Source organism: Lynx rufus, unplaced genomic scaffold (assembly GCF_022079265.1).
Source record: "Lynx rufus isolate CCGP_SWC_20201006 ecotype Redwood Valley unplaced genomic scaffold, mLynRuf1.p SCAF_4, whole genome shotgun sequence".
Taxonomy (NCBI): Eukaryota; Metazoa; Chordata; class Mammalia; order Carnivora; family Felidae; genus Lynx; species Lynx rufus.
The window spans coordinates 88,896,862-88,924,768 of NW_025814856.1; the positions used below are offsets into that span (position 1 = coordinate 88,896,862).

A 27,907-nucleotide genomic window follows, 5' to 3' on the forward strand; every position below is an offset into this window, starting at 1 on the left:
CCTCTCTCTCTGCCCCTCCCCCGTTCATGCTCTGTCTCTCTCTGTCCCAAAAATAAATAAACGTTGAAAAAAAAAATAAATAAAAGTACAGGGTTTGTTATTTGATTTTAATAACACTAAGAAATGGTTTCAATGTCTTTAATATGGATTAAATTTAAGTTAGTTCTACTTTCTAGTAGATCTACTATTTCTACATTTCTACATGAAATAACTATTAAAATATACATAGAACCACACTCAGCATGGAGCCTGATGCCGGCTTGATCCCATGACCCTGGGATCACGACCTGAGCCCAAATCAAGAGTCAGACGCTTGACCCACTGAGCCACCCAGGCACACCCCTATTTTTAACCTTTTGAGGAACCTCCATACTGTTTTCCAGAGCAGCTGCACCAGTTTGCATTCCCATTAGCAGTGCAAGAGGGTTCCCGTTTCTCCACATCCTCACCAATACCTATTGTTTTTTGTGTTGTTGATTTTAGCCATTCTGACAGGTGTAGATGATATCTCATTGTAGTCTTGATTTGTATTTCCCAAATGATCAGTGACGTTGAGCATCTTTTCATGTATCTTTGGGCCATATGGATGTCTTTATAATTAGGAATATGACATTATGAATTTCTATTAGCACTCAAAATACATAATCATTCTTAATGAAGAAACAACTGGAAATAGTTCACAAGAAAAAAAACCAGTAATAGTGTTAATGGACTGTCTGCATTATATATGTCATTATAATAACAGGTTATAAAAACCTATGTTGTATTATCTACAGCTTTTCTGATTCCAACAGATTTGCATTTTTTTCCCTTAAAACTTAAAAGGGTTTCCGATTTCTCATTTTTTTTAACTCTCTTATACACACATTCTCTAAGAAAAGACTGTAGATGTAGAGACAAAAGATAGTCTCCTTCATAATTGTTCCACCTTGCTGTCATTTCATAGTAAAAGCCTCAAACAGTCAGTGGTTCTGATACTGAATCAAAGTGTGAAAATCAACTGAATAAAAAAATTTCATGTTTCATTAAAAGAAAAATAGAGAGTATGTCCTCCGCTTAAACAATGGTTTTACGATATTAGGACATCTTGTAAATACATGCATATGATCCTGTAGATATGCTACAACTTTTAGGGTTTTCATTTATAAAAAGTTCTGTAAGTATTAGCCTGAGGGCAGGGATTGCTCTTACTCAGCTGTTTCTTATAATAGTTCTTGGTACCCAGAGAGTGCTTAATGCGTGTAGAAAATGGAAGTTGCCCAGAGAAATATGTTGGTAGCTAGCAATTCACTGTGTGATTACCAGTAATCTAGGAGGACTTACAATAGAACTGCAGGGGAAAAGGAGAGAATGGCATTCTATGTTAGTAACTGGGGTGAGTGATAAACTTAAGTTATGTACAGAGAAATAGAAATATTGTTGAATGAGATGAAAAAGGACTAGACTTGGGGAAACTAAACATACGCTTTAAAAAACAAAATAAATACACTGAGAAACAGCAATTAAATCAGTTTAATCTCTGCCTAAACATGATCTATTTTTAATTTCCCATTAAAATGTAGCTATTTTAACCCTATCATATCATATTACATAGATCTTAATTGTTTTGCTAACAATCATATATTAATATATAAAATGGTAATCTGAGTATTTTCACGAATATATGTTCCGATAACATTATGTACTTCTATAAACTGTAAAAAAATTCCTTAATATGGATCACATCTAATTTACCCTAAAAACTTCAGGGTTAGACCTTGGTTAGATAGAAGACTTTATGGTGTCATTTGGAGATTTTTATTTTGGTGTGTGCATTACAAAATGTATTATAATAGATGTGTTTATTATGGTTGAGGGATGAAAACACAATCTAATTAGGAAGTTATTATTTACCATAGGAATTACTCTTTTCTTTTCTCCCTTTATTCCCCCTTCCGTTTTAGCTTTCTTTGCAGACTCTAACCAATGGACAGATCTCTGTTTAAAAAATGTATTTTTCTTCTTTATTATGAACTGTTTTCTTACCCAAGAAAACATGCAATAGTTCTAAGTAAGCAATTACAACAGCAATTGCTGGCTCAGCTTCCTCAGTTATATTAAAGTATATTAGAGGGGCGCCTGGGTGCCTCAGTCGGTTAAGCCTCCGACTTCGGCTCAGGTCATGCTCTGACAGTTCGTGAGTTCGAGCCCTGCATGGAGCTCTGTGCTGACAGCTTAGAGCCTGGAGCCTGCTTCGAATTCTGTGCCTCCCTCTCTGCTCCTCCCCGGCTCGTGTTCTGTCTCTCTCTCTCTCTCCTTCAAAAATAAATAAAACCATTAAAAAAAAAGTATATTAGAGAAAGTTTTACTTTGCTATTATCCCTGGAACATTCTATACTAAAATACTAGTAACATCTATTGATAACCATGATCCTTGTGAGAATGAAGAGTTTGGGAATTTGTGAGTGGATTAAGGCAGTATTGCTAAGTGGGGCTACAGTACATTTTTACAAAATCAAAATGGCAAAATTAATCAAAATGATAATAATTTTAGTAAAGATTCTACAAATCTTCGTGACATGGCTACATTCTTCTTACGTTCTACAGTCTCTGCTGTATCACTACGAAATGACTTCTGCATTGCACAACAACAAGTTGGACCTGTTAACTGTTTGCCATTGTTTTTCTACATCATGCTACCATGTTCCTAGCTCCAGCCAGTCTTTTCAATTGCTTTCTACAAGTTGCTCTCATTCAGGAATTAGAAATGAAGAAGGAAGAAAATAAAAATAGTTTCAGCTTGGAAAAAACATGGAAAATAAGTTCACAGTTTAAGATTCATTAGCACACAATTATCTCAAGGTCTTTCAAAGGCAATTTCACTAGAATTTGGGCACTGATTGGCTGATCAGAGTTATAACTATAAAGGGATGTGATTTTTCTCCCTGTTTTTATTTATAGGAAATCGATAGCAATAACATCACAGGAAGGGCAGTCATCAGTTTTCTTATGGCAAGCGGCATTATCCCACTACTTTAATAATTTCTCTTCAATCAAAATATTTAATATGACTACTATAAACACAAGAAGGCGATTGATCAAAGGTATCCTATGCCTTGTTGGTTCCACTGAGCCCTACAAGCCCAAATTCTCTAATGTGAATTGTTAGTATAACTAGATTTCTTTCCCTTTAATTCACCCCAAAAGTAATGTTTTATGGTGATCCATGTGTTGTTATTCTTTCCTGCCTTCAGAACTCATTATTTTCATTTGACTTACAAGATTGCTTTTTCATCTTGCAAAACAATGGTATAATTTGTTCATTTATTCTTGAATGTGTTTAGAAAACGTATTTTATAAAACAGCCATTCTAGGATACTAAGCAATTTAAGTGGCAGTCAGCCTTTTGATATCAGCCTTGGCATTGACTAGCTTTTACAGTCACTAGGCATATTAAAGTTCACTAAATTATAAGTGGGTCATAAGACAACGTATAAACTGAAAACACAATTCCGTACTGGCTAGAACTTAAATTCCATTGTATGCTAACAGAAAAAGCAGTGTGGATCCCAAAGGGACAGTTCTATCTGCTGTCACCTATTTCCATACATATTCATGTTAGGATTTTATAAATGTATAAATGGGTTAGCTCTCTTTGATATTGAAACCCTGGCATCTTATTTATTAGCAATTAAATGAGCAAAAGAGATTATTTGGACTTAAAGGAATTTAGACACATTCATAAACATATTGAAGAGACACATTTTTGATGGGTCTCTTATGCTCTCAGCTTATATTAAATCCAAAACCAGTTTTAATTTAGTAAATCATCAAGCAAATTACTAAAAACTACACTTCTAATAAATAAAACATTTACATTATACTTACATCAATATATAAATTATTGCTAATGAATTGCAATTAGTTTTAAACTATGTATCTTTATTTTAATTTTAATTAATTAACTTGTTTATTTTTTTTACTGTTTATTTATTTTTGAGAGAGAGAGCACGCAAGCGGGGTAGGGGCAGAGAAAGGGGGGTGGAAGATCCAAAGTGCGCTCTGCGCTGACAGCAGTAAGCCCGATGTGGGGCTCGAACTCTTGAACTGCGAAATGATGACCTGAGCCCAAGTCAGGTGCTCAACCGACTGAGACACCCAGGTGCCCCTGCATGTTTATTTTTGAATCAAAATTTATACAGTACCACATGTATAGTGGTATACAGTTAAAATGCACAACTTATGTGATGATCCAAAGTGCTACAGGAAATTGAAAGATTGGGGTGCCTGGGTGGCTCAGCTGGTTGAGCATCCAACTTCTGCTCAAGTCATGATCTCACGGTTCGTGGGTTCGAGCCCCGCATTGGGCTCTGTGCTGACAGCTCGGAGCCTGCAGCCTGTTTCAAATTCTGTGTCTCCCTCTCTCTCTCTGCCCCTCCCCCACTCGCGCTCTGTCTCCCTCTGTTTCAAAACTAAACATTTTTTTTTTTAATTACTTGATTTTTATTTATTTATTTATTTATTTATTATTTTTTTTATATGAAATTTATTGACAAATTGGTTTCCATACAACACCCAGTGCTCATCCCAAAAGGTGCCCTCCTCAATACCCCTCAGAAAATTAAAAATAGACCTACCCTATGACCCAGCAATAGCACTGCTAGGAATTTACCCAAGGGATACAGGAGTACTGATGCATAGAGGCACTTGTACCCCAATGTTCATAGCAGCACTCTCAACAATAGCCAAATTATGGAAAGAGCCTAAATGTCCATCAACTGATGAATGGATAAAGAAATTGTGGTTTATATACACAATGGAATACTACGTGGCAATGAGAAAAAATGAAATATGGCCTTTTGTCAAAACTAAACATTTTTAAAAAATTTAAAAAAAAATGAAACTGAAAGATTGATTAGAGCAGGGTGTGGGAGGTAGAGGTGGGAGCAAGGTGAAGGAGCTTTGATTTTCACTTGCCTCATTTCTTAAATCATATAGTGACATAAACAATTCTAACCCGAAAATGGTCTCTTAAAGGGTAAAAAACATACTTAAATCTTCTTACTAATATTACTGGGAAAGCATTTTAAATACCCTCTTCCTAGATAACATTTTGTAATTTATATTTAGTTGATATGTGAAATATAGAACATTTTAATGACTCTTCGTCATATGTAAGCAACTTAGTGTGATGAAGCTTAAAAACTGCTTTTTTTTTCATGGAAGCAAAGGAGTGGTAGATGTAATTTCATCAAAATGTACAGACATCACTAGGTAAGAAATCGTGCACGTACAGACTCCGGCTAAGGAAAGGGCATATGTCATCCTCACTTTACCTCATCAGTTCATTCTTGTCTTTCAGCCACTTTCACTGCTTTCCTAGAAAAATACTGGCTGCTCAGTTAAGTGAGATTGTGCATTCTACTGCATTTTTAGTGATGTGGCATATTTAGGTATTTTATGGTTCCATTCCTTAAAATTCTCGCATAACATTATAAAGCCAGCTAACATCAACTAAACTGTTTTGTTTTGGTAAGAGCCATCACTTTTGCAAATGCTTTATATGAATTCACTCATACAGAATCCTCATAACTATCTGACAAGGGAGGAAATATCATTATTTACATTAGAAAAAGGGGACATGAAGCACAGAAATCTTTTTATCTGCCATCTACAGTTGCTCAGCTCTTGCCCAACTCAAGGAGTCAGGCTCCACAGAATCTGCACTTTTAACCACTATCCCAAAGGTCACCAATGATGTCCACACGAGAAAAAAAACAAAAAAACAAAAAAACAAAGCTGAGCTGTGATAGAGCAGGATAAACGATTTTCCTAGCATTCTCAAAAGCAATCAATGTCTTCTTAATTAATTCTGGAAAAATTGTTAATAAAGAATTAACCTAATGATTTTTTTCCATAAATGATGAATATTGCACTTACTAGAGCTAAGTTAACACTTGGAAAAACTTGGTTCATCATTTCATTACTTCTGCTAATTTCGTTAAGCTTAATTTGATTAAAATGTTATTTGCTATTTTAATACTAAAGCTAAATTTTATTTATTCTTGATGTACTAAATGCTCCATGACAATAATCAACTAAAACAAAATAACCTGAGAACAGATTAAAAAAAGGCAAACATCACCTTCAGACAGGTTCACTGTATTAATCTGCTAAATGTGCATTATGTGCTATGTTGGCAGCCTGTAAGCAAATGATAGCAGAAGCAACCAAAGCTGTCATGAGCATTTACTGTATTATCAGATACTATTCTTATTAACCTACATGGACTGTCTCATTCATTCTCAGTACAACGGTATAGTAATATTAACGATGTTTTACAAATCGTAACTGGGTGATAAAAATAAGTAAATTGCCTCTTATGTCATACAAGTAGCAGATGGAGTACCTAGGATACAAACACAGTCAGTTTAACTCCAGAGCCTGCAAAGCAGATTGTTCAAGAATTTCTTACTCGGTATTTCCCAGAGTGTAAGGCAAAGTGGTAGTTCCCATGATAAATACAAGTGAGTACCTATGTGCTCTTGAGATTCAAAGCTGGAAAGATTAAAATCAATCAGTAGAGTGGTATGGTTAAATGAAAAAGAGAGTAAATCTGAGGACAACCAACTATTCGATTAGAGTATGCTAGTGTTTAACACTGGAGAAGTCATTTAGGATCAGAAGATAAAGGACTTGACAGGCAGCAAAATCTGGATTCAATTCACTTGTAAATTGAGAGATATAAATGATTTTTGAATGGGAAACTATTGTGATACCAGTAGAGCTGTTATTAGGGAGCCATCTGACAATGGTATCTAAAAAGGAAAAGTATATATGGCTTAATGTTGTTAGGTAATCTAACAAAATTAAGTGTAAACAATAATTTATTGAGTGAAACAATTTTTAATCATCAAAAACTACATGCAGAATTTTTTTTTTTTGTCCTAAGTTTGAGGATTTCCATCCTTGGCATGTTTATGTGATTTAGTATTTGTAAAAATAAACAGCACACCTATTCTCATGAGTCAACATTTCTCCTTAATTCAGGATTCATTTTATTGGGCATGTGAAGATGACACCTCACGAGACAGAGTATATAAATGAGCAAACATTTCACCTACATGAAAAGACAGTTACTTTATAACTTTTTACTGTTTTGATATTTTTTGAGACATTATAAATTAAAACCTTCCAGTCTGAAAGCTCCTGAAATCTACCACTATGGAAGTATTTGTGTCAAGCAGACATCTAATAATATGGCAACTTACTCTTCCCACTAAGAGTGATTAGAAGGTAACAAGTGTTTTGTGTTTTTTTTCCCCCAAAACTATCCATGCCATTAAAATTCAATGGCATCACTTGCTGTCATTCAGCTTTATCTGGCTAAAATCCTTTAATTCGCTAGCCCCTGCTGTTGGGGAGCTCTAGGCTCATCACACTTAACCTCTGCCTAGGCTTCTCAGAAAAGAATTTGTTTCAGTCCATTCATAGTTTCAATAGTTGAGCAAGCCACACGCAACTGCACACTGGTCTTTTACCCTGAGCACACTAATCTGATTGTTTTTCCACTCTACAAACTCTGGGTCAACAATCAAGCTGCCGCCAGAAACTAATTAATTTGCAAACAGGCTTCTGTTTTCACAGAGGGAAAGCTTTTGAGAGCCATGTCAGAGAGGCCGGTCACACCATGGTTACACGCATTGTCATGGCATCCACTTCTTTGGGTAAATCTCTTGCTTGATGTCACTGCACACATGAACCCAGATTACCCAGTCAGCAGTAAATCCCTATTGAGGCCCACTGAGCTCTGAATGTAGTGAGGCTAGAAGAGGAAATTGGTATAGACAGGCTCTGTATTCATTAAACTCATGGTAAGGCTAGAGAGAATAATGTTAAAAACCAAGAAGGGAAAAGGGGGCGGCTTCAATTTAAAGAATTTTCCAAGATATTGTCTCATTTTTCTACATTTCCATCGATTTTAATTTAAAAAGTGGGATTCCCTTAAATGAATGTAATGATATTTTGAAATGTTACTTTTCTACTCTCATAATTCACTGACAAATTTTGAAATAAGTGGTTCAAAGTGTGTGTCTAATACGCCATACTGGAGAGTTGTACCAGTTAAAAGTGATTATGTTCTTTACACAAAATGTGAAATAGAAAATAGGTCCTCAGAAAGGGAGACCAAGTTATATTTTGGTAACTTTTTACTCTTTATGAAAAGAGAAATCATATTTAGTGAGTTTCTTAAATTTATCATCATTTGCACAGTAGAATAATTTCATGCTGTGTATGTATTTTTTAAAAAGATTATACTTCTGGGGGGGGGAATGCATTATTTATCAGGCTTAACATTTTTCTAGGTAATAGATTCAGGAGACAAAACCTCAGGTGACCACTATGTTGTGTTTAGGTACAGACTGTTTTTAAATATTATGTACCTTTGCTTCAGCATAATTTCAGCAGAAATAATCAAAAAATACTATAATTTTTATTTGTGACTCTTTACATTGATACCTCAGAATGTTTAATGAATAAGAATATAATTCATGGGAGATGTAATTCAAAAGTTAAAAAAAGACCGTATCCCTGTTGCTTTTTTATAGGCTATGAAAACAAAGAGGACACTTGTGGTTGCTGTTGTTGTTTTAACTGAACGGTCACTCAACTTCTATGATACTCATCTGTCCATATAACCATTAAATAAGGCATCCAGAAGGCTTTCTCCTCCAAGGTCAGCAAAATAATACTGACTTATGTAAGCCAGGAAATAATTCAGAATGGCATCGTTAAGAAGTCTGACATTATACAGAGCCAGATAATTCATTTTATTATTAAAAAAAAATCCAATTGGATACTCTGACAGTTTATGCCTTTGAAGATGGCAGAATTAAAACAGAGCATGGAAAGAGTTGTACAAGCGATTTGAGATTAGGTATCTGGTACTATGTAATATTAATTTGTGCTCTCATGGTTTATTTGCGGTCACATTTCTTGGTTCTATTTTCAGAAAAATGTCTAGTGGAGAAACTTGCATGTTCAGAGAACATGGAAACTCCTAGTGCACAACCGCAGAGGACAGCCACCCCGGTAGCAGTGGCACAAGTGAAAGGAGGTGGAACGATGACCTGCACACTGTTTCAATCACAGAAAAGAGCAAGGGGGCTGGTCTAGCCACGGGCACGATCCTGTGAAGAAATTCCACTACAAGAAAACAGGTCTTCCTGACATGAGTGGGAAGGCCTCACACTCCGGGCACTGTAAATAGGCCAGTTTGTGCTCAATGGGCCTTCACTCTCTCAGGGAGGCATGTGGTTTCGTATATTAAACCTGACTTGGACTGCCCTTTCACCCTGACTCAAATATAATCACTCACAGAATGGGTCTGAGGAAGCTTTCTAAGCGTGCTCCAGCCAATGGAAGTGAAGTACAGGATACTGAGAAAAATCACATTTATTAAGTGCTTACTATATGTCGATTGTTTGCCTAGAACTTTTTTACACATTATCACGTTGCCAGTTTTTCACTACTGTAAGAGGTAATCCCATTAAAAGTAAAGGCAAGGTGAAGCTTACTGTAAACACTGTAGTCTTTCCCCCATTTCATATTACGTCCCACCATCAGTCCTAGACATAAACAATACTGGAAACAGTGTCCATCAAAAAGAAAAATAAGAGTGGGTTAGCGACTATCGGCTCTAATGAATGGTTAACACATATAAGTAGGTAGCAGTATTTACATACCAAATGGTTAAGAAATCATGACTGCAACAGCACCATAGACTTAGTTTTCTGACTATGAATATATAGAGAACTGTCCCTAATTTTCACACTCTTAGTAAGTTGAAATTGGAAGTGAAGTTTAAATGAAGTTAAAATGACATAAGATGGAGAGAATTTATAATGTACAAGAAACAAAACGGTGAATTTGGGCACATCGTGTCAAACTCAAACCAGTACATTTTTTGAAATCACAAGTTGTTCTAATACCTAGTAACCTTAAACTAGGGGCTAATTAAAAAAAAATCATATTTAAAGCACAGTTATGTAAAAATCAACAGATTTCTCCTCTTATGTTTCTTCATCAAAAATTGTTACTCATTCCGGGGCACCTGAGTGGCTCAGTCGGTTAAGCGTCTGACTTCGGCTCAGGTCACCGTCTCACGGTTCGTGAGTTCGAGCCCCACGTCAGGCTCTGTGCTGACAGCTCCGAACCTGGAGCTTGCTTCAGATTCTGTGTCTCCTCTGTCTACCCCTCGGCTGCTTGCACTCTATCTCTTGCATGGTCTCAAATATAAACATTAATAAAAATTTTTTTAAATAAACAAAATTGTTACTCATTCCTAATTTTTCCTATTAAAAGGAAACTAAATTTAAACCTTGATTGATACTATAAATAAAGGTAAATTTTAGTTGTTATCAAAATACTGGAATTCTATTTAAAAAATATCAAGATATTTTAAGATCTAATTCTAGGCAACCATTTTCGTTTATTATTTGACTTCAGCAGGAATAAAAATTAAAAGTCACCTAAAATAGGGCAACTGGTGCATCCGAAATAACTGAATAGGTCTGAATTGATTTGAGAAAAGAAAAGTAAATCTTTTTCTTTGAGTAAAAGAAAAACAAAATTAATTTTAATAGGCCCAAAGACATTCCAAAAAGTACCTTGCTAGTATTTTTTACTTCTGTCAGCACAAATGATTGTGTAGTCTATGCTGATGCCTTAGACTCATTTATTTTATGCATGAATATGTAAACATTATGTTTCCAATTTTATTCTGGAATGGCATTTAATTTCATGAGGCCTGTGATTCACACAATCCCTTGGTTCTATCTCAAATGTGTCCGTACCCTCCATCTTGCAGCAGTTCTGGTTTCTGCACCCTGTCAAATGTAACCTTTGTGCTAATTTGGTAAAATCAGTTCTCACGTTTAGTGCTGAGAGACTGATAACCGAATTCTCAAATGAACTACACATTTGCAAGATGAAGTACAGAGCTGTGGACAATGACTGCTTTCCCACAGTGTAAATTCTTCAGACTCAGCTGTCAACATGTAAGTGTGCAACACAAAAGCAGCTTTAACTTGATGACTTTTTTCCTCCAAGGCCATAAAAATGAAATGGATACTATAGTCTCCCTTATGTTATTCCATCTTCTTGGATTTTCTTTCGCATCGACAGTGAAAGCCTGTATGCCCTTTAGAGTTCTTAGTAGATCAAAGTCTCCTTGCTGAACAAAAAAACAAACATTTTTCCCTCCTACGTAACTATTTCGGTTTGAGAACAGAGCAGATAGCAATGTTGAAAGAGGTTTTTTTTCCCACCATTTTGCCTCCATACAAAGACCAGGCTTAATAATTGACAGTGGATATTTCAAAATTACTCCCTGAGATTTTTAGAGTTTGGTTCTTTTATAGTTGTTTTTTTTTAATTTTTTTTTCAACGTTTATTTATTTTTGGGACAGAGAGAGACAGAGCATGAACGGGGGAGGGGCAGAGAGAGAGGGAGAGACAGAATCGGAAACAGGCTCCAGGCTCTGAGCCATCAGCCCAGAGCCTGACGCGGGGCTCGAACTCACGGACCGCGAGATCGTGACCTGGCTGAAGTCGGACGCTTAACCGACTGCGCCACCCAGGCGCCCCGGTTCTTTTATAGTTTTATACAGATAGTATTATGGTGATTTCAGCATCTTTTCCTTTCCTTGGTGAGGCCGCTAATTTCTCATAAGGTCACCCACTATTCCTCCTATGACCCCCCCCCCTAGGATGGATATTTGACTATATGTCCAAACCCTTTTGAACACCACAGTGTCTGCACTCAATTATGAATGATTTGAGGCATCATCTGCATTGAAGAGAACAAACAACGGGGAAGTGCTGTCAAACTTACTAAAAACTTGAGAGAGCAGGGAACAAGGGAAACTAAGAGAAGTGACTCTTTAAAGAGAAAGGGCTACTTAACAATAAGAAATGCTGCAAGAGATATTGTCCAAATGGAGAGACTGATTTAAATAAAGTGTACAGAAAGTTACCAGTTATCACCAACTGCTTTTGGAGAAGCAGTTTCATGGACTCAAACTCAGGTTTAAAGTTGGCTAAAGGCAGCATAAACTTCCCTAAATGGACTTAGATGCATAGGGACTTCATATCACACCATGATTAAAGGAAGGGTTTGGATAGAACAGACAAACAAGTCTTCCATTGAGGGGAGAAAATCACGGAAGGAGAGATAAAGACCGCAAAAGAAATGTACATTGGGTAAAACTATGAAAAAAATATCAATACAATTAAGTGGAAAGGCAGCGTGGTCAAACATGGAAGAGGCACACCACTCATTAATACATAAAAAAAATAATAGGATGATCAGAAATGTTGCTGCAGGAGGGCAGAGATGCTGGGCTAATGGGAGGTGTGTTTTATGTTTTCAGTAGTCACTTTAAAATAAGAGACATTTCAGGACAAAGATTATTATACACAACTCATGGTCTCTGGAAGTTTCAATGAAGCTCAACAGCAGAACTGTGATCTTTCTCTAACAAACCAATGAAAGAGAGAGGTGATGCAAGGAATTTTGGGTTCCAGGAAGGGCAGGAAAAATAAGTGTGGTAGAAGTTTGAAGAATGAGAATATTCAAGCATCTTAATGAGAACTTAGACGGTAACCCATGAGCTCCATTCTTGTTAATGAGGCAAAATAAAACAAGGAAAATTGTATTTATTTATTTTAGGCATATAAATTTCGTACATTTTCTCCTACACTAAATTTATTTACATACTAAAAAGAGAAAGAGAGTAAAAAAAAGTATCTACTTGATCAAGTTGAAGCCAGTGCCTGAAGTTCAGGAAACAGGGTTCTTGTTACAAATCTTCTACTACTAGATTAGATAGAATCTTAGATAAAATATTAGTCTTAATTTCTTCACCTATAAAAACTGAGAGAGAATTTAAGGAAGATGAAAAGAGAATAAAATGAAATAATATAAAGTCCTGGGGTGCCTGGGTGGTTAAGTTGGTCGGGTGGCTAACTTCGGCTCAGGTCACGATCTTGCGGTCTGTGAGTTCAAGCCCCGCATCGGGCTCCATGCTGACAGCTTGGAGCCTGGAGCCTGCTTCAAATTCTGTGTCTCCCTCTCTCTCTGCCCCTTCCCCATTTGTACTCTGTCTCTCTCTTTCAAAAATGAATAAATAGTACAAAAAAATTTTTACAAACAATAAAGTCCTTTGAAATTTTGAAAACATTAATGGAATACTACTTGGCAATGAGAAAGAACGAAATATGGCCTTTTGTAGCAACGTGGATGGAACTGGAGAGTGTTATGCTAAGTGAAATAAGTCATACAGAGAAAGACAGATACCATATGTTTTCATTCCTATGTGGATCCTGAGAAATTTAACAGAAGACCATGGGGGAGGGGAAGGGAAAAAAAAAGTTAGAAAGAGGGAAGGAGGCAAACCATAAAAGATTCTTAAAAACTGAGAATAAACTGACAGCTGATGGCAGGGAGGGAGGGGAAAGTGGGTGATGGGCATTGACGAGGGCACCTGTTGGGATAAGCACTGGGTGTTGTATGGAAACCAATTTGACAAGAAATTTCATATTAAAAAAAAAGAAAATATTTTCAACATAATGTTATTAGCATTATAATTTTTTTAAATGTTCAGTAACGTATGATGCTCTCAGGGCACTATGAGAGACGTGGAGAAAAAATGTACTACACGTTGACATCTGTCGTGTTGTCCATGTAAGACTGGTAAGCCCTCTTATCTTTTTCCATTGCCTCCCTTCCGCAGCTCCAACCCAGATCTATTTCTTTCCACAGTTAACTGCTGAGAAACTTCAGTTTTGGCATGAAGCAAATATTTTCCTCAATTTTTAATCTCATCTTGCTCTGTTTTCTCTACTTTCTCACACCCACAGTCATGAAGTCACTAGCGTGAGTTTAAGCACATACTAAATCTCAAGTCACACTGTTGGTACCGTACAGGGAAAGTTCTCCACTGACTACTCCAGTTAGACGTGTTACGTAACATGCTTGTGCTCTTGCACACACCACCTACCGTTGAGCCACCTGGAATCATGCTGCTCTGTTCTGATTGGGTGATGGTGCCCGAGAGTTCTGAAGATCGCAAAATCTCGCCCCATAAAATCAGCTGCGGTCCCGGAGTATAATTCTCCATCTACGTTGTGACAGAATAAAACCACATACATATACTTTAATTCAATTAAGGAAAGAAAAACAAAATGAATCAAAAGAAGGAAAGTCTCAAGTTATGACCCTGCTAGAAAGAACACAGATATGCTATCTGCATCATTATGCAATTACTCATTTTTATTCTATGTCTTTGTTGAAGAGTATTTTATTATGAGATCACTCACTGATTAAGCATCTACTCTGTAAGTCCTGACTTCAAATAACTGAGTAAAATATGGTTCAGTAGACATTACTAAGACCTAACATTTATTCTTTTCTACTATGATGCGAGACAAAGTGCAGAATACAGAGGTGTAAAGCTACTGCTGTTCTAATATCCTTATTTATTAGGGTAGGATATCACTGTAAAATCTTCTATGGCTTTTATTTTAATGGAAATTAAATTGTCAATGTATTTCCTTTTCAGCGGTACCTGAGTTAGTAAGATTTTACAATACTTTAGAAAGAACTAGTATTTTCCTCACCAATAATTTTTTCTTGCTTTTATTTTTGAATGTATCAAGTGGGAGAAGGGTTCTTAGTAAAAGTTATCACATAGTCTAAAAACAAGTCCATCACGTAGTTTCATATATTAAAGAAATGTATCTGAAGAGGAGGAAATTTTGATAAATATAGGTCATAATCTCCATAGTTCAAGATTCTACTATGTTTTTCACTCATTTTTACTGAAATTAAATCAACTCTAGGTCAGAGTTTAATAAATGAGGAATCATAATCACAAGATTAAAAAAAAGGAAAAGAAAAAAGGGAGGAGAAAAAGAAGTTAATATTTACTGAACACCATTCTGTGTTTGCTGGGGAGTCATGCACTGGCTGGACACTTTCCAATTATCTCATTTAGTTCTGTCAACCACCGTGTGATGTAAATGGTATCCCTACTTAACAGTTCAAGAAACCCAAGGTTGCTCAACTGATGACTAGGATAGTAAGGGTAAAAGTTCAAACTCAGGCTTGTTTAATCTCAAGCCTCTTACACTAAACCATACCAGCTTTTAATAAACTAAGGTTGTATAAAAATTATATTTTCTTTCCTTTAAACAGAAAATACCTCATATTATTTCATCTAGGAAACACAGTATTGCCTACTTACTCATAATGAATTATCAGCAAAATGAAACAAAAAATATGAAATCATCTTTAAATAAAATTACCAGTAAATTTAATACTATCTTGCTGATCATTTGGGTAAGTTAATGTTTCTGAATTCAGTGCCTTGAAAATTAATCAGAAAATAAAATAGGCATAGATAAATTATAACTTAAACATTTGTATAACACTATTATTTCCAAAGATTTTCATATTTATAATGAAATTCATATGTATATTGAATATATGAATCAGATTTCTCATGTGATATTCTTTGTTCACACCCTCAATTCTCACTTCCACATGAAGGTTTTATAATGAAAACAGGCATTCTCAGTGGTCTAACTCAAATCAGTTCCTTTGGTACAGCTTGTGGTTCTCTGAAGTGTCTCGGTGCACCAACCTTTGGACTACGTCCAAGGCAGTGGAGAAGAGTGACGCAGAGAGAATCAGTGCATAACTCCAGGTTATAACTTGAAATATTACTAAATGACACTTTATCTTATGCACTTTTAGGATAGTGATCATTTACTTTGGGTTGTTGTGAATCAAGACAAATAAAAAATGATGATGTGACAATATATTAATGAATGGTACTCATATAACATTCTAAGCTGTCATACTATGGTATCTTTGGGATTTAAAGGCATCTTGTATTCTCTTCACTTAATTAAATATCAAGTTCAAATCTGACCTCTTCTCCCCATAATAGTTGCAATAATATTTTATCTGACCACAAGGTAAAAAATAAAGCTTTTCTTTTTTGTTTGTTTGTTTATTTATGTTTACTTATTTATTTTGAGAGAGAGAGAGAGAGCGAGCAGGGGAGGGACAGAGGAAGAAGGAGACGCCCAAGCAGGCTCCATGCTGTCAGCACAGAGCCCGACATGGGGCTCGATCCCATAAACTGTGCGATTAGGACCTGAGCCAAAATCAAGAGTTGGATGCTTAAGTGACTGAGTCACCCATGTGCCCCCCAAACAAACCTTCTCTAAGCAAACATTCTATGAATGAGCTACCTATGAGTTTCAAAGGTAAATGTTTATTGTCTCCTTAACTTTTACTTATATTTAATCACTATAATACTTTTATTAAGGTTACTTTTTTATCTTTTTACAAATAATTAATAGATGTAACAGATTTTTAAACTTCAGGTAAATTATTTTTCTTGAGATGTGTGAAGAAGAAGGTATTAATTAAAAATGTGTTGTAATCGCAGCCTAAAATGTTCATGTTAATTTCAAATATTTTCATGTTGCAACAGCTCTAATAGGATGCCTTGTGTCCTCTTTACCTTGAAAAATCAAAAGTATTAAATTATTCATTGAACCTCACTGCCCTCTCAAACATGTGTTAGGTGATAAAAATCAGGAAAGGTGAAAAGAGAATCACCAAAAGTGAAAACTGAACAATTTCATATCAGAGTGTAGTCAGACAGAACATGTCCAATAGGAGGTTTAATCAGAAATGGAAGAGTAAAGAATGTCATTAATTATTCTTTTTTGGGGGTATGCCTGGGTGGTTCAGGTCATGATTTCATGGCTCATTAGTTCGAGCCCCGCATTGGGCTCTGTGCTGACAGCTCAGAGCCTGGAGCCTGCTTCGGATTCTGTGTCTCCTTCTCTCTCTTCCCTTCTCCCATTCTCTCTCTCTCTCTCTCAAAAATAATATATTAACATTAAAAACAATTTTTAAATATATTTTTTATGTCTCTTTGACTTATTTTATTACATAATTGGAAATTAGTAGATTTAATCCCTTTCCCTCAATCTTTTTTTTTTTTTTTTGCTTGTTCAGTGTGAGTAAAATCCATAATTATGGCTGCTATTATGTGTAAACTCTATTCACAGGAGAGCTGAAATAACAAAAACACCACCAAAAGAAAGTGTTACTTAGATATATAGAGGTATTTGCTTCTCTTACTAATATATGTACTTGTTTTATAACTTACACTTTTTATCCATTCCCACATAAGGAAAGCAAAAATCAATATAAATGAAGGCAAACGCAGAAAGACTGATTTTGTTTCCTTTTTTGACAATAGATAAGTAGATCATTTAGAGAAAGCAGAGAATTCTTCAGCAGGAGAGCTACTGATCAATTTAGTACTAAAAACAGAATTAAAGAACGGACTCAGAAACCAAAGGAAGTTTGCAGTTTAGGCACCAGTTGCCTCCAGTCATAGGAAATTCCCTCCCACCTGAATATTATTTTTAGCAAGAGTCATCTGTGAGCTGTAGGGCACCAGACGATTAAGAGGCCATGAAGGATACATTCTCATATTACCAATGTTCAATATCAGTAACTTTTTAAAGTAATATATATTTTAATAACGTATTTTTTTTATTTTTAGAGAAAGAGAGTGCACGAGTGGGGAAGAGGGGCAGAGGGAAAGAGAGAGAGAGAAAATTCCACGGACCCCAATGCAGGGCTCGATCCTATGACCCTAGGATAACGACCTGAGCCAGTATCAAGAGTCAGATGCTTAACCAACTGAACCACCCAGGCACCACAATATCAGTAACTGGTTTTTATACCAGGCCTTAAGTCAGAATTTCTGCTTAGATGTCAACTCTTAGCAGGGATGAATGCTCCACAGAAATTGTGCCACATATTTATTAAGCTGACCCAAATGTACAGGTGTTAAAATACTCTACTCTTGCATTTTTATAAGCAAATAGTCAACTTAGAATATATACTATTTAATAAACTTGTGTATTTCCACTATGGATTAAAGACCTAGTACCTTTTGTGGCTATATAAAATGATCTAATGAAAACTGAGTATAAGAAATTTACTATACCTCAGTTGGCTTATTTTTGAACAAGCATGTTTAACAGAAAAAAGTCACCTCGCCAACTTCTTTTGCAGTTTCTAGGTCATTAATGAAGTTATCAAATTATATGTTGATTCTTGGGCATAGTGCTAATTTTCCAGTTTTCTGACCCTTAATATAAGTCTTCTTGAAAATCTGAAGTAGTAGATAGGTAAATATTATCCTACAATGATTCAAATAGCATTATGGTTAGGATACATATTTTTTCCGTATATACTAAGCTACGAGTGAAATAAAACATGAAATTTATCCAATTTTATTAAATTGCTGGTACAACAGTGTACTCAATGAGTTGTTATATATATCAAAGTGGTTGTAGATACTCTAATAGTTTTTAGTCTCTACAAAAAACACCCTATAGCAAGTCTGATGTCTCAAAAAGAACACATCAGACTAAGAAAAACTAGTGCTGACAGATGTAACTAAGAACCTAAAAACTGTCAACTATGAAAGTTGCTAGTTGAGTATACTGCCATTCTTCCTTAACTGTAAGCCTTTTAAACTGTCTCTAAGGAAAGCATTCTTTACTGAGATGAACAAAAAGTTGAGTGAACTGCATTTCCACCATGGCAGAGTTACCTGAGAAGCATGTGTTGAAAACAAAAGTTCATATGTACTCTGGACTTTATGTTCACAGCTCAATATGAAGTAAAAATGTGGCTTAGATCAGTTAATGTATTGGATTACAATTCCTAAGAAGGGTGTGGTGAGAAGTAGAAGGTAAAAAAAAAAAAAATTTCCTGATGAAACTGCAGCATTACTAACACAGGTGTAATGTGGGACATCGATGTTGAGCAAAAATCAAACAAACCTAAAGACAAGCCATTATGTTGTTAACACCTTAAGTAAATTCCACTCACAGAACAACACAGTAATTAGAAACAGAGGAAAAATAAATTTATGTGTCTCTCTCTATTACATGGATACACACACACAGACACACACACACACACACACACACACACACAGTGCATGGATGTAATCCATTTCTTCAGAGTAAAAAGGTGTGGGAATAATTTTACATTTTTACATTTACTGAACATCTTCTCTGTATGAATAAGTATAATGTGCTGGCTTTGTTATTTACATCGTACTTTTAAAACTAACATTTTTAAGTAGTTAATATGTGCATATGGCACAAAATGAAAAATATAAAATTTATAAGGTATCAAATCTGTCTCTCAGACTCTCAGACTCCTTTACAGCAACCACTATTACTTTTTTTTTCTTGGTTTCCACTTCTACATATATTGCAGAAATATGTAAGCACTCAAATGTGATATGCTATTAAATTGTCTTATTTAGTTCTCACAACTAGCGGAATTAGAATGTCCATGCCATTTTACATATAAAGAAATTGAGGCTCAGAGAGGTTCAAATAATATTTTCAATTACAGTTAATTAACTTAGGGAGTACCTCTGATCTAATACCAAGTGAGAGCATATTCTAATGTCAAATTACATTCTTTCCTGGGGCAAGGCAGAATTCTAGCTTGGGGAAACAGATCATAACTAAAAGTCCTAGACCCTTGCCATAGATTTCAATAATATGATTTAGTGATGGATTATTTCTAAATTATTAGGACTATAATGCCTAGAGAAGACTTCAATAAGGAAATAAAACTGCTTTTCAAATTGACTATTGCTTTTATGTCATGAAAACGTGAGATGACACTTAATTAGTGAGGAAAATACAAGATTTTATTCTTGCAGCCACACCTGGCATTTCTTCTGAGCAGGGGAGAAACTGCTATTCTTAATAAAAAATAAATAAAGTCATTAAAATATTTACAGGTAGATGAAATAAAAAATACTTAAAAATAAATACTGGAACTATTTCATATTGACAAAATGATTTTTATTAAAGGAGATTTGAAAAATTAACTTTACTAAGGTCATTTAAAAACTTAGGACCTGTTACAGGATTTGGAGACTTAATTTAGTAGCTATGCATGGCTAAGGAAAGAATCCATATGTTTTGTGGTCATCGGCTTAAAAACCATTTTGAAAAGAAGTTATACTAAACCTTGATAAATTTCATGAACTAATTTTTTAAGCTGTCATCTGGCTTTAAAGCTTATTACTGGTTGAAACTGCTTACTAGGGGGACTAGTGACATAAAAAGTATCTGCTGTCAGGATTCAGCTAACCAGTTTATAGGTGGTTTGAGCCAAACATGAAACTTTATTTCCTAGTATTGGGAACAGAAACAGCCCGGGACAACCTTGAAAATTTCTCTTATGTGCTGAAATAAGGAGAATATATTCAGTCTTTCGGGCAGACAGGCTTTCCCAACAGGCAATCTCTAACACACAATGTACTACCTGTATATTTCAGAGACAGTTCTTACTGTTATACGTAAAAGTTTGGGAAAATATTCATGTTGAAAAAACTGCATTAAATCATCAAGCACTCTTTTTAAAAAATCACAAGAGAAAATGCCAAAAAAACCCACCAAGGGGAATTAAGTGTACTATGAGAAGAAGAATTTATAGTACAGTTATAAGGAAAGCAAGTAACAAAGTCACAGCTCTTGAATGAAAATGATGTTCCAGAGATTTTGAGGGATTTTCATTTTTCTGTACCTTGCTATTCAGCTGATTCAGAAATTAATTTATGTGGGCTTGAATAGTTTTCCTTGTCAATAAGCACTAAATACCTCTAAATGTTATTTAACTATTTGACCATATCAGAGAGGTGAGGTCTGGATTTCCATTTGAAAGCTGCTTCTTTTTTAGCCACACATCCTTTCCTTGATTCATGAAACTTCCATCATTCTCTTTTCCTTTTCACAACCCTAAACAGCTTTTTCAAAGAAATTCTAATATAAAACCAAAACTATGGAGTTTCATATTCTTTGTGGACTTGTGTGGTTGCATACCATATGAACTATGTAATACTTACTTGTCATCATCCTTTCTCGATGGAATATTAAAATAAATAATCAAGCAAATCCCCACTGAGAAACATACCACAAATTAAAGCTGCTTTAGGCACGAGTTAACATACTGCTTTTTGAACAATATCTATCTTTTTTTCTTCAGTATGCAATTTAAATAAGTACAGGCTGCAAGTTTGCCCAAGGTAGAACTCCTCCCCTTTGTTTAAGACAACTTTCAAATTTCTGTGTGTGCACTTAAGGAAGTTATCTACATGTAATCACTAGGCCAGCTGTGAAGAGGAAAATTATAAGTGTGCTATGTTTGCTGCATTCCTCCAGGTCTTAAACTTTTGTTAAAATGCTTCATGAATGTATCAAATGGACTGCAATTGTCTACATTTGAAAAGCAATAGAGGAGATAATTCATGTTGTACTGTTCTCATTCTTAATAGAAAAGAGATCAGAGATCAGCGGAACATACTAGTAAACACTAGAGAATAGTGGTAAAAATAGATCTTCATAGTTAATGCTGTAGTCAATATGACTAGAGTTTATTTTGCTAAGTAGAAAAAAAAGTTATTTTTTAGAAACAAAAGACTGGTAAAATTGAACCTTATGACATATCAAATAATAACCTAAATTTACTTTTTAAAAATCTAGATTTATTATGCAAAATTCAATTAGAAATGTTATGCTTGATAAGTTTCACTACCATTTTTGTTATGTTATGAAATAATTACCTTCTATATTTTCTAGAAAAGGAAACAAAAAAAGGAAAGAAAACGAAAGTTATATAATTTCTACATGATCATATAGAAAAATGTATTCAGGAACAGACTAATGACTCAGAATCTTTTGTGTTTTTGTTTGTTAGCACGCCTAAAAGTCCAAAAAAAGAAAAAAGGAAAAAAAGAAAAATTGTTTAATGATGTATCACCTTTTTTTCACATGTTTATTTAGTGGTAGTCTAAAGGTGATTAAAAGTATGTGGAAAGAATTCTTTATTTTTCAATACAGACTAAAGTTTTCTCCCTCTTTAGCTTACTTCAATCTTTCTATCTCCATCCTTTGAAGTATGACTAAGGATTCCCCACCCATCTGCATTGCTGAAGGAAAAGAAGAAAGAAGACAACCAGAAAATGATGGTTAGAGGCAAGTGTAGAGGAAATACATTAAATGTTTTGTTAGATTAAAAAAATGGCATAAAACAAAAAACAAAAAAAAAGATGAATAGTGAAGTCCTTCCTTCATTTATTCGAGGTGACACAATAGGTTCTCTGAGAATTGTATGACCATTAAAACTGTACTGATTAAGTTATCCAAATGTTGAGAGTGTGACAAATCTTGTAATTACAATGAACAAAGATAGACAATCTCATTCTTTCCTTCTGACTTGTCAAAATTCTCCCTTGAAACTCCTCTTTTATAAAAAGAAAACCAAAACGACTTACTCACAGATAAGAATTTTAAAGTCTTAGTGGAAATGTATGGTGACAGTGCAGGCAATTTTAAGGACACATATTAAACCATTTTGATTAAAAAGAATCACAGACCAAACAGTACAATAATCAAAGCAGCATTTAGTATTTTTTTCTTCATTTTCAAAATATTTTAAAATATCTCAACTGGCATCCTCCTAAAATAGTTTGTGATTAGTAATGGAAAATGTTGGTATATAAAAAGGAACAACCTGGTTATTATCTATAGAAAATTCACTGTTTAACTGTTAACCACGCACCTATTAAAAGAGATGCCGTCAGCAGTTTAGGGTCATATGGACTCTTCCCACGGCCATTTTCAAAATGGGAGTCCTCCAGCTTAAAAATGTTATCCTGTAGAAAAGAGAAAGAAGGGGTGAATTTATTTAAAACAAGAACTATGTTAACATACCTGTTAATCAGAGAGAGGTTGAGCATTTGTGTCTACCATCAAGAAGTATTATTTGTGTAAACTTTAGAGATGGCAAAATAATTTCAGTGGATTAAAACCAACTATTAGTAGCCAAGCATTTACTTGCTCAGTGATTATTAGTACCAATTAGCATGTTTCAGGTAACAATGTACAAATGAATTCTAAAGAATGAGACCAGTCGTGATAAGAATTGAGGGATCATTTTATCACATAGGTATGCCAACCATGACCCTAATGGCTCCTGAAGGAAAGAATTTTAAATTTAAATGATTCTTTTTCTTCCTTCACATAGAGGAAAATATAGCAATTCACTACATCAGATATCTAGAATAAGACAGATTATCTTACTTTTCTGTATGTACTTTCCAGAAGGAAATGCTAATTAGCCATAGCAGTCACTTGACCCACTCCATCGTTCCCTCAACTTTTCTGTTTATGTTTCTCGAGCATTTTTAAATTACTCACACTAGAAGGTGGAAGATACCTGAAACTATCTTTCTCAGTTTCTGTAAGTGTGAAATATCACACTGTATGTTATGGAAGGTGTTGCCTGAAGGTAGTGTCATCAGAACAATAGCACAGAGGTGACATATGTTTATCACAGGAAAATCTGCTCAGCTGAGGCTCAGGTACCCAGAAACTGGAACATTTGACTACATACAGAAATAATCACAAGTACCACGGTAGAAAATATCCAGAAAGCACTGCAACAAAAGCCTTAATAAGGAAGTAAGTAACTCATGACTGAGACCCCATCTAGCTACTGAAATGTCTATGTGACCATGGAGTAAACCGGGAAGAGGGGTCATTTCTAAACCCTCTTTTTAGAACCAAATGCTCTGGGAATTAATTAGGTCAGAATATACATGCTTTTGCCAGTAGCACATTAACTTGTCCACAGGCTGAAATAAAATAGCTTTTTTGGCAATTTCTCTACAATTCACATGAAGTATTTTCTATCTCCTTAGAATAATAAAGGGTATTCGTTTTATGGCCAATAAAGATCACTTTATTTAACATTTAATATTTCTGATGGAGCTAATGGCAGGGTTTCAAATCATGACTCTTAAAATTCATTTGAGTTAGAAAAGAAGAGAGAAAAAGGAAGCCAACCAACAGTGTTTTCCATCTTTATTACTGTGAGTGAGAATTACTGATTTTAGCCTTTTTTTGCAGTGATTCTGTATTTGGTAATCAGCTATTCCCTAGTTATGATGGTCGTTTAGCTGAGTTCTGAAATATACAGAGCACAAAAATTTATGGGGTTTCTCAGAATTGTGCTAAGGTGCAGTAGGAAGGGCAGTGAGTCAGAAGTCAGGCCCACCTGGCTCAATGATTAGCTCTGTTATTTTTTTTGTCACCTATTAATGTCTCTGAGCCCTAGGTCTCTAAAAGTCAATGGCAATAGGATATGTAACCTCACATGTTTAAGGATTGAAGAACTGAAACAAAGCATTTTTGAGGCAGCAAAATAAAAAAAAAACACAAATTATTTTTACTTTAATACTGTTCATATAACCACTATAACCAAAGATTATTCAAATTTAGCACATATCGTTATCATTATTATAAACTTTCCTAGTATAATTTGAAAGAAATATTACTTTAAGACAGTTATGTGAGTTAGAAAATTATAAACCTATTTACAGATACAAATTTATCATAGGCACATATGAAAATTATAATATGAAACTTGACATATGCCAAGAAAAAGTACAGAAGAATCTCTTGAGTATTACTTAGATTATTTTGATAAAAATTAGGTAATAAACCGAAACTTTCTCAGTAAAAGATACACACTCTGTTGCCACAAATCACAGAAAATGTTATTAAAATTTGTATGATTATTTCTCACAATAAGGAAGCAGTAAGGAGAAGTGATGGTGTGGCTGAAAATACTGTTATAAATATTATTATAAATTTCTTGTCCTCATAAGACATTTTATGACACTGACAAAGATAGAGGAGCCATCCATCAAAGTAGGAGTCACTGAATGTCTGGGATCATGTGTCCAAGTTAATAAGACAATGCCAAGGTAGATAAGAAGTACTTCCAACCTCATGTTTAATATTTGATTTACAAGGTAAAGGATTAAACTTCATAGAAGAGAGTTTAAGCATGTCAGTTATGGTTCGAGAGAAGATGAAAAATTACCTTTTGCCACGGTGTCAGATAATGTGCTCAAAGCTGGCCTTCTCCTTTCCCCTTTTTCCTTTAAATGTAACTCTTACCCAAATTTCTGGGTATCCATCATGTAATTCTATATTCTTACACAGCTTTACTAAAGAGTAAAACATTGAATTTCCTTTCCAGGCTACAGACAAGGGAGCCTGGAATAAGTATAATTCAATTTCTGAATAGGAAGGTAAAAGACTTTTCTTACACACAACTGTTTATAGTGTAAAATTCATACCCATGACATATAATAATGGGGTGCAAAGGTGTTGGTATCAGACAGAACCAAGTATTATCCCGGATCTTTCTTTTATTAATTCTGGGCCTCAGGCAACTCCTACACCCTTCTGAAATTCCAATTAGTATGCACTCAAAAAATATTCATTAACTTCATTTTTCCATTGTCTATAGTTGCCACAATAAAAACATTCTTTCCTATATTGATTGATATCTCTTGCGCCACATTGGGAATGCCTGCCTATATTTTCACTGGTAGAAATTAGGATAGCTATTGAAAATATATGTAAATGCCTTGGACTCCCAAGATGCACTGAAAATCTTTCTTATGTACAACTAGATCACAGCCTAGTTCAAAAGCTTACCTGAAAAAAATATCATGAATTATAATATGTATAACATTTCTCAACTAAAATACACTATCCTTTTAATATGTCTGATGTGATTCATAAGAAACAACTATAATGCTGTTTTTTGTCTTGTAAGCAAGACCTATTAGATGTGTGAAGATATTAACCCGTTGTAAAAGAAAGAAAGAAAGAGAGAGAGAGAGAGAGAGAGAAAGAGAGAGAGAGAGAGAGAGAGAAAGAAAGAAAGAAAGAAAGAAAGAAAGAAAGAAAAAAAGAAAAAGGCTCTGTGTGTTAATATAACTGAAGAATAACACCCTATGTTGTCATATGTAACATATCACATAGACAACCGTCTGGCTGGGCTTAGAAGGGCTTTTGAAATCTGATTGCTATTCAATGATTTTCTGTTTTAAAAGTATTATATAGATCACACATGTAAGTAATAAGACCAGAAATCCTAAGACCAAGGTATACAATTAAACTTCATAGCTTCTATGTCTTATTTGGGCTGAAGTGATTTTCATTTTTAGAAATCCATGAACAAAATCTAGCTGCATGGATTCTAATTGCTTTAGCAGATACTATGAGCATATCATATAAGTTATTGGGCTATATTTTATTACATGATTGCATCAGTTTTCAGCAACTATTTTTAGCTTTCAAGACCACTCATTCCCCTTTGTCTTTTGGATTTCCTGAATGTTATTAGACTGTGGTGAGGTAAGGCATTAGAGGAAATAATAACTGTGCTAATGTCTAATCCAAAGTCTTATAAATTATAAACCATTGGTGACATCATGGCAATAAATTTCCGAAATCTCAATCTTCCCCAAGTAATAAATTTGGGGCACAAAGTTGTAATTTTAGTTGTTTTATTTAATGATTAAAACATAAATGATGTTTGTAAAAAAGAAAAGAAAAAAAGGAAAAGAAAATCCTACATATATGTGACAGAATGACCATTTTGGGTGGGAAACTAAATAAATTAAGTCAAACCAATACTTGGAAAGTATTTAAAAACATATACTATTCTATTTTCTTTCAAATTTCTCTTTCTCCTCTCTTGCTCCTTGTAAAGGACACCTTGTTTGCCAGTTACACTGAATTATCAAAATTTCCCTGGTCACACTATTCTTTTTCTCATCCCTGCCTGAGACCTCTTTCTTCTCTACTCACTCTCAGCCCTCAACCCCAGGGTGAACTTCCTTTCCTTTAAGAGTAAATTAAAAAGTCTCTTCCTAGGAGAAGTCTTCAGAGATTCTTGCAGATATAATTTATTAGCTTCCTTTGTGCATATCCTAATTAACAATACTATGCAGGCAATGACTATATTGGCTTCAGCAAAGACGGGATGTAATAGGATCTCACAGGAAATATTGTGGCATGGTGTATTTTGCCCAAAGGAGATGCTTTTGTGGATCAAATTCATCTGGAATTTACTTTTCCTAAAAAGGTGACTAGATCTATGTTGTGCAATATTATAGCCATAAGCCACATGCGGCTGTTTAATTAATTAAAATTAGAAAGTCCATTCCTCAGTTATACTAGCTACATTTCAAGTGCTCAATAGTCACATGAGGTCTGTGAATACAGTACTGAATAGATGCAAACATTTCCACTGTCAGAGAAGTTCTATTGGACAAGGTAGCTCTGGATCCAGAATTTCATTCCCTTAAAAATCCATGAAATCTACAAGGAGGAATCATACTGGAAAGACAGTATAGTTTTTACTAACCAGGGTCATACTAAGTAACATTTAATGGCAGTAGAGATGAATATCGGTCCTGAATATTGTGTGTCATTCTTCCATTTGAATCACTTTTCTCTAATCTATGCAGTTACACATTTTACCCATTATTTAAAGTTTAGGTCATGATACACAATCCATTAAATGTTTATTGATTTTACACAGCAGAAAAAATATTTTCTCCCTGAAACTTGCATAGCAATCTATTCATACCCTCTCAGTGTCATTTGTTACTTTCAGCGTTGATATTCCATGGTGCACTTTTTTTTTTTCCTATTAAATTATTTTGAGTAGAGGAAAAGATATTATTTGCCAAATACTAAAATAGAACTTTGCACTGAGTTAAAGCTCAGTGAAAAAAATGAGTGAATAAATGAGTAACTGACTGAGTCAAAGAGGCTCTGTAGAAAGACTATATCCCAGGGATAGAAAGGACAAAAGCCCCGGCTCTAGGGGCTGATAATTTAAGGATATGACCAGACAAAC

The 27,907-nt window shown here is 34.8% G+C and overlaps 1 protein-coding gene across 1 annotated transcript in view; it reads right to left on the reverse strand.

Annotated features, from left to right (window-relative positions):
- SEMA3A (semaphorin 3A) overlaps positions 1 to 27,907 on the reverse strand; it is a 202,685-nt gene that overhangs the window by 65,453 nt on the left and 109,325 nt on the right. The window contains exons 5-6 of the mRNA XM_047096879.1: positions 22,739 to 22,832; positions 14,043 to 14,162 (exon numbers count right to left, since the gene is read on the reverse strand). Of these exons, the coding sequence (XP_046952835.1) occupies positions 14,043 to 14,162; positions 22,739 to 22,832 (214 nt within the window). The remainder of the gene's footprint in view (positions 1 to 14,042; positions 14,163 to 22,738; positions 22,833 to 27,907) is intronic.